We start from the raw sequence: 8,395 nt of genomic DNA, 5'->3' as shown, positions 1-8,395 counted from the left end.
CTTACGTATCACTGCGAGAGGACATAGATTCAAGGTAAATATGTAACGTTTTCTTTCTTTATCGTTTATATTGTTCTAGACGACATTTTTACACGTATATCATTTTATGATAGACTATGCGGTGAGGATTGAATCAACTGCACACAAGAGCGTAACAAATGTTCTGTGCGCGTGCACAAATTTCGGATAAGCCCACCGTAGCCGCACTATCATTCTGTAACGAAAGCCTCTTGCGCGAACTATCCTCAAAACTTTAAGAAACTAGTATGAAGACAGTCCGCACGACGGTTGAACTTTAATGCTCAAGCCAATCACTAACGTCTCATCGCAAGTTCCCTCCTCAGAAGTCGAACGATTCCCCGATATACGTACGCAAACACTTCCGTCAGCAATGCCAAGCAACCACCGTCTCCCTCGCGCGCCGCCCCAGCGAGCGTCTCGGGACCTTGCGTGGGCGGGAAGGGACGAACCGGAGGAACGGCGAGGCGGTGCAGACGATGACGCCACCTGGCGGGACGCATAAAAGGCGCCGTTCCACGCGTCCCGACCGCCAGAGTTGTGCAGATAACTCTGTCGCCTAGTGACCGGGCCCGCATCCACCGGACGGTCGCACCAGGGTGCCGCTTAGAGCAAAGGATACGATATTACGGAGGAGCAATAACAACGGGCGTCGTGCTTACCGCGTCAACGACAGCAAGACGCGGCCCTCCCCGGGGCGAGTTTCCGAACTTGGAGATCCCGAACTTTTCCCGCCCATCCCAGTGTCCCGCGAAAGGTGCAGGACTGGAACGGGAACAGCGGAAACCGCCTCGCCTCACTCCTCGGCCAAAAGCGTGCACAGGAGACAGGGACCTGCCGACGGCTTCCCGGACGGACCAACCAATAATACTCCCCAGGAGAGCTCACTGCGTGGCTTAAAACGGAAGCCGGAGCTCCGGGCCGACCCGACGCGCGGCTCAGCTCCCAACTTTCGGGAAGCGGCGGCTGAGAGGGAGCCGCAGGGAGCATACTTTCCCCGCCGATCAGCTGCCGCTGCTCCGGCGAGGGAGTGCGCGCTCTTTCCCGCCAGTTTTGGGGAGCGACCGCCGCATCCCGCTCAGGGCGCACCGGACGCCGCCGAGGGAGGGGCCGCCACGCACAAACGGAACGCGCCCGCGGGTCCCGGCGGCAGGCCAGCGTCAGACGCCGAGACAGCGCCGCGAGGAGCGCACGAAAAGGGGAGCGCAATGCTGGTGGCGGCGCCAGCCATGTCCCTGGTGCGTGTCGGGCTCCTGCTACTCTGGTGCGTCGCCGTGATGCACACCACCGGCGTCACCGTCGCGACACCCATTGTGGGAAAGGTATGCCTTTGGCGTCACCACCCTCCCTTTCAGCGATTCACGTGCGCGGAACAAAAAAGCACCGCGCGGGAAGTTCCTTTCCCACTTCGGGAGATAAAAAAGTTGCGCCTGGTGATCGCCGGAAAAGTTGGAATCACTTCGGCCTGTTGGGCCGTCTGCTTAACTACAGAAGCACACAGTTTCCTTTTTTTTCCCTTTTGCGTTGTCTCGCAGAGCATGACTTTTTGTTTACGCCTTGTAACATTTTTATTTCGTCGTTCTTCCTGTGTGAGTGTGGAAAACGCTGTGATAAACTGCAGGCAGTGCAATTCTTGATGCTGCCTCCAGCTTTATTTTACAATGATAAAATTGTCTCCTCATCGCGCATAGTGGCTAAGTTCGGCCTCGTGCCCGGTTTTTCTCGCCCCGCGTTTCTCCGCTCCCGTCTCGTGCGGGACGTTCTCCTTAACTTCGGCGAAACAGAACTTGCGGCGGTCGCTGAAGGCGCAAAGATTCTCTCGTGTTTCAGTGCTTCATTATTTTTTTTAATGTTTCGTTAGCGCTAAGCTTTATAGCGCGCGGGGATGTTTTCCTTAAATTTACTATCCCTTCTTTCCTGCGCTTGCCTAACTGCTTTTTCACCATGAACAGAAAAAATTCTCCTAAACTTTGTGTCTCGGCAGTTGCCGGAACACTAGTTGGTCGTAAAGTGCTGCAACTCAACGTAAAGATTTGACATCATCGTCACATCACCAAACGTTGGGAGAAAATGGCCTCACAAGACGAACGAGCTACTTTTCTTTTTCGCTCAATTTGTTTATCGTAAAGCTGATTTCGGGAGGCCTTAAAAATGGCGGGAATCTCATGTGAGCGGCAACTGGCGTTATATAGCCGGAATAAAGGCTGTGCCTTTTTTTTCCCCTGGAAGGACTTAGCTTTTACTCTTATTATTATTATTTTTTAGAACTTCTCTCATCCGGCTGAGTAAATGGAGGAAGAAGCTACTTGGGATTTTCTGCTGTGGAGCACAACAACACTGCACTTACGATGAATTTGATAGAGCGGATATTTAACTTTACAGAACTGAGCCGTCCTTGCCGCCTCTCCATTCAGTACCCATCCCTGCCCGACTTCCCTCTTTCATACTAATATCTTCACTATTGATGTTGCTCGAGATTTTTTCCAACTTCAAGAAATAAAGCTTGCATTGAACAAAAGATAAAAAAGAAAGGTGTGAAACCTGTAAACTACTCGCATTCATTTCTGCCAATCTCAGACAGCTAATGAAAAGGGCAGGTTACTTGCGATTGTTTCGTTTCTTTGGTTTTTCCTTTCTTTTTATTTCTTGTGCCTTATGAGTATGCTTCCTAAAATTTACATTAGTAAACGTATGGCCCTGTTTTTTTTTAGGTCTTAAACGGTTGCCAAGTGACCTCTGCTGAGCCTCTCGGCCTCGGCGGAATGAATGAATGAATGAATGAATGAATGAATGAATGAATGAATGAATGAATGAATGAATGACTCTGGTGTTCCAATATTTCACCTCATTCAGAAGAACCTCAGCTGCGTATAAGCTACACACTAAACATAAATAAGTACAGATGGAAGTAAATGCCTCGTCTCGTAACACATTGCCGAATATGCGTATAATAGGCTTCATCTTAGTTTATTTTTCTTTTTTTTCAATTGGGCGCCTCACGAGATAATTTGGTTGTGAAACTCGATTAGCTGGCTATTTTAAAAGCACCATTTCGACGTTACAGTAACAAAACAACAACAGCCAAAAAGGAACTTTAAAGAACTATGAACTCCCCTTTTCGTTCTCTTCAGTTTTCGGTGACTGGTTGACTCAGAACCGCAGCATCAATATATATTCCTGTGGGACGCTTTATTTCGTTCATTGCACCTCAAATGTCCAAGGGCATTACGTCCAATTCGTGGTAAACAAAAGCTACACAAAATTATAGTTAAGTAGTCTCGTCTTAAATAGATTCTCATCCGACGTGCCGACCGAAGTCCCAGAAAGTTGCAACCTGGGGCATATTTAACTCATTAAATCAATTATATCATATCTGCAACGAATGAATTCCCTACAGCAATAACCTCTTACTTACATTTGTTTGCAGACAACTGTGTAATATTCCGAGAAACAACTAGGGAACGCGGCACGCGAAGTTTCTGCGTGAATTTTTAGAACTATGTTTAAAGCGTAACTTCTGCCCTCTCTCTCCTTTCTTTATTTTCATCCCTTAAACCCCTTCGCCCGTGTAGCGTAGCAACCCGGACGTGAGTCTGGTTGTCATCCCTACCTTACCTTCCTTCACTTCCTCTTCATAATTGGAAGTGAATATATAAATATAAGCAAATGGAAGTGAATATAAATTGGTAGGCGTGCATATTTAATCCGATTTAACGTGGATACTTCCCACCAAATATATAATTAAAGCCAACCACTTCGTGGGACATTTCTCGCGTTCCATCTCCTCTGCAATTATTACCTTTAAAAAAATAACCCCGTTATGGCCGAAATTAAAACACTTTTCGTGCAAACACAATAAATTGTCTTTTAGCAATCAAATATAGCTCAGCACGTTTTGTACGTCTGTCCCACAATTGGGCTTTGAGCTCATCTGCAAAAAAAATCCAGTCTCGAACTGGTCTCTGGTAACTCGCCTGAAGATTTCTCGCCTATCATTTTACCATGAACTCTATCAGCACCCTGCTCTCTGTCCGAACTTATGTGACACGAACACCTTACTTATCTCGACGTTGACCATCAGCATGAATTTGCTATTTTTGCATGTAATGCAACGTGTCCTTTATGATTATAATTGCCAAGCCCATCGAAGGAATGCATCGAACCTACCGCTGAACTTGTAACGAATAACAATATTAATTACGTTTCCAAATCAAGTAACTAAAATTCTATAGTAATAATTTGTACACAATTATGTTACCTGCTTCCAAAGCTATTTATGTAAGGTTTTGCAACGACCCCGTAGTTAACAATGCTTTCACTGACACTGTATTAATTAGCAGTTATTACGTATACGTAATAACTGCTATAAATGTTAAATAAAATGTTAGGATATATATATATATATATATATATATATATATATATATATATATATATATATATATATAGCCTAGCATGTTAATGGTAGGCTATACATGTCAAATGTAAAACATGCAAAACATGTAAAATATTATAACATGTAAAATGTTAGGCTATATATATATAGCCTAACATTTTATTTCTTCCCTCTTGTTTATTTTGTAGTCCACTCTCCTCTCTAAACCGATAGGCCCCCGTAAGGATCATACATTAAGTAATTATATAAGTATTATTAAATTATAAGTCCAAATGGCAGTACTAGGCAGGCTAAACTTCTTGAATAAGAAATTAATCGATTTTTCCGTACGGCGAACTATTTATAATGCGAAGTATTTTTTCTACGCAGGCTCAAGGTTATTCGCACCAGAGCGCTTATAATGTAGCACGTCCTAAACAAACATACGGCAACCGTGTATGTGTGGGTCTTGTGTCCTGTGACCGACGTCGTACGTGTGGCGCCCTCTAGTATGACGTAACAACAAGCCTGTCATGAAACTTAAGTTTGCGCGTATGCGGCTAACGCACACGCCAAACTAACATTCTTGGAGTGGAGAAGAAAAGTTGTGCGACCCTTAAAGAAACGTTTGTATACCTGGAAGCAACCGTTTGCGACCTCCTTACTAGTTCCCTTGTGCATCCTACACAATACTTTTTTGTAATTAATAACTTCTCAAATGGCTGAATGATAATACTGTGTCCATTTTATTGTAGAGCCTGGAGAATATTTTGTACTTCCCCCACCTCCGAAAAGAAAAAAAAAGAAACATAAATAACAAATAACGGTACATTGCTTCTCTGGCAATTTCGGCGGTCATTTGAGATGAAAGCTTGTTGAACTAAATTTACTGAACTAACTCAAAACCCTTTTGTGAAAGAAAGATATGCCTGCGCGACAGTCGAAAACTTCGTAACGGTTTTCCCATTCCGGATTCGATCACTTTTCGAAAACCGTTCCCGCGGCGGTCGTTCTCGTAGGCGAGCAGAAAAGTTTGTTAAGCTGTGTAACTTCCCGAAACGCTTGCGTATTCTCGACTGTGTCGTGAGAATCACTGCGAGATTCAGTCAACCATCCGGTGGTGCGTCTAATCCGGAGGATTACCAGGAACAATGAGGGAGTGCTATAAATTAGAGCAAAAGAATAACAAATAACACGAACCGAGTTTAAGAGCAGCTACAGCGCTTATTTCGATAGCACCAGGGTCGCTGTGGAGCTTAGAGCACCATTATATGAGCTACCGCCCAAACTTTTGCGTGCGTGAATGCGCAGCGTTATCTTATGCAGGCGCGAACATGCCTAGTCTAGTGCGAGGGTTACTGCTAATAGTACAGTTTCTAGCGACACCCGAAAAAAACTACGGACTTTCGTAACGCATACGCGCATCAACTATACGAGCTCGTCCATATTTTCCATCGGTATTTTTTTCTTCAGTTCTTGTGACTCGTGCATTAGCTTTGCTGCAAACGTGTGCTATCCATGCGCCATAAACGCACTCTATCTGTTTCAATTTCCTCGTGCAAATCTTCAGTTGCAGAAAGAAGATGGGTCTACTTCCACAAGTCGAGACCTACAAGTGCAGTGAACCTACTATTCAGCAGAAAGTTGCATATATGGTCGCAAAATTATGGCTTCGTTCTTTAAGTTTGTTTTTCTTGTGAACCGCGGCAGATGAAATCAAGCTTTAAAAGAGGGGGTCGGTAGCAGAGGCACGATGAAGGCAATTTTACGTCGCACGGAGGGGAGTGAAAGTGTGACTATATTAGCAAAATTTTCACTTTGAAGGTATTTGTAACGAGCGCAATCGCCTATACTTTGTCGGTTAGTAACCTAATTAAAATGTTAAAACTGGCGAAATGTTCGCTTGCGTCCTCCTTGCTGGCTTTCTTTCTTTGTTTTTCGATGCACTTTGCTTTGTTAAAAATTTTAAGAAATAAAAGAAATGAATGGGCAAAATGAATCTTCAGAATCTCTGAGCCTTAAATTTGAGCAATATCTTAGAACACATTTTGAATGCTTTACTCAAAACAGCTTGGGTCTATTGCTTTTCTTTTCTATTTTTCTGCGTGTGAGTGAGTGAGTGAGTGAGTGAGTGAGTGAGTGAGTGAGTGAGTGAGTGAGTGAGTGAGTGAGTGAGTGAGTGAGTGAGTGAGTGAGTGAGTGAGTGAGTGAGTGAGTGAGTGAGTGAGTGAGTGAGTGAGTGAGTGAGTGAGTGAGTGAGTGAGTGAGTGAGTGAGTGAGTGAGTGAGTGAGTGAGTGAGTGAGTGAGTGAGTGAGTGAGTGAGTGAGTGAGTATCCTCACTTATTGCACACTGACTAGACGGACAAAATCTAACGTGAAAGTGGTGTGGTGTACCAGTCAGCATTGCGAGTGGAATAGCCATCTATCGGACTTAAATTTTTGTGGCAAACTGCATAAGGTGACTAGCTGAAATAGCATAGCGGTTCCGATCTGAAGTTGAAGCACGCTAGAAAAAAAGACACATTGCTAATGATATTCTGGAAAAATAGGCCACAGAAGGGTCGACTATCGCACACGTTAAAAAATGAAACCCCAGCGACTAAGGTGGACTAAAGGAGGCAAATATTAAAGGAAGAAAACACCACCAAAAACGAGGATAGAATGTACGCATAGTCAGAATGGGATATGTAACCTACACGCGAACGCTCATACTTAGCGCGCATTACTGGAGCATCTGCGCAGTCATCAAGCGAAAAAAAAAATACGATCAAGTGTAGGATAAATGGCATGTAGGTGTCAAACGGTGCTGAAAATCAAACGAATGTTTTAAGTGGCATGGTGAATTGAGGCCCGCAGAGTTACACGCGAATATGGAGTTGTCAACGAACACAACTTTCGCGAACGTTAGCTCTGCCAGTCAACTGCGGTAAAGCCCTCAAAAGTGCACTAGGTGGTTTATTCACCATAAAGCGGACAGCTGGGCTAGCTGCAATATTGACATTTCATGCATTTCCAGAGCAGTTTAAAGAAATAGGAAAAACCGAAAATCAAAGGTTAACCAAGTGAAACCAGGACTTAACCAGGCTAAAGCAAGCTTTCGCGTTGCATATCCAGTGTTAGCTGAGCTAAGCCGCATCCATTTTTTTTTAAAACGAGATGGCTTTCTTTGGGATCGGGACGCGTTTTTCTTTTTCAAATGCAAGTGCGAATATTCGAAATTTCGAACACGAGTTGCACAGCATGCGCTGTTCGATTCGTGGTCGACTAGAGAATGTGCTAGTCGAAATTTTCGAACATTTATTTCTTTCGAATATACAGGGTGTTCTCTCTTTCTTTTTTTATTTAGCTGAAACAAATGTTGAAAAATTGCCTGTGGTAGATAGTACAATTTTATCTAAATTGCTCGATGAGCCAGCCATTACTTCTACGAGAAATCAAAATGCTTAATCGAATAATTAACTCAAATATGCCAATCAATGTTTGACTTAATTACTTTACGGGCCATATTTCAGTCTACGAATTGTAGCTGGTGAGTGCACGATAAATATCGACTTAGAACGAATTCTTAGGACTACGCCAGTTTCGAGATATTAATTTTCAATGAGCCCGACGAAATCCATTGGCGTTCCAACTACTTTCGCGCCTCGAATGCACAAAACAGCGTATCCCCGAAAAAGTAAGTGGAACGACAAGGCATTTTTACCACGAGTTTGACGGCGAACATCTCGAAACGAGTGCCATCCTCAGAATTCGCTCTAAGTCGATATGTATTACATACTCACTAGCTACAATTCGTAGATTAAGATATGTGCTGTAAGTTGATTATTGAGGAAGCTAATTAGTGCAATTATGTTAATTATTCATTTAAGCATTGTGAGTTTTCGTTGTAGTCACGGCCGCCTTATCAATCAATATATAACAAGTTAGAATTGTGCTACTTGAAACACGCAGTTTTGTTAAGGTTCGTTGAAGCTACAAAAAGAAAAAAAGAAACACCCTGC

General features: G+C 43.7%; 1 protein-coding gene across 1 annotated transcript in view; it reads left to right on the top strand.

The window, feature by feature from the left end:
• Positions 1-571: 571 nt before the first annotated feature.
• The window catches only part of LOC142583091 (corticotropin-releasing factor-binding protein), a 137,020-nt gene continuing 129,196 nt past the window's right edge, over positions 572-8,395 (top strand). Inside the window, exon 1 of the mRNA XM_075693387.1 lies at positions 572-1,340. Coding sequence (XP_075549502.1) covers positions 1,227-1,340 — 114 coding nt within the window. The 5' untranslated portion in view covers positions 572-1,226. The remainder of the gene's footprint in view (positions 1,341-8,395) is intronic.

Source organism: Dermacentor variabilis, chromosome 5 (assembly GCF_050947875.1).
Source record: "Dermacentor variabilis isolate Ectoservices chromosome 5, ASM5094787v1, whole genome shotgun sequence".
Taxonomy (NCBI): Eukaryota; Metazoa; Arthropoda; class Arachnida; order Ixodida; family Ixodidae; genus Dermacentor; species Dermacentor variabilis.
The sequence above is the reverse complement of the archived record's forward strand: the minus strand, read 5'-3'. Positions and strand labels throughout refer to the sequence as shown.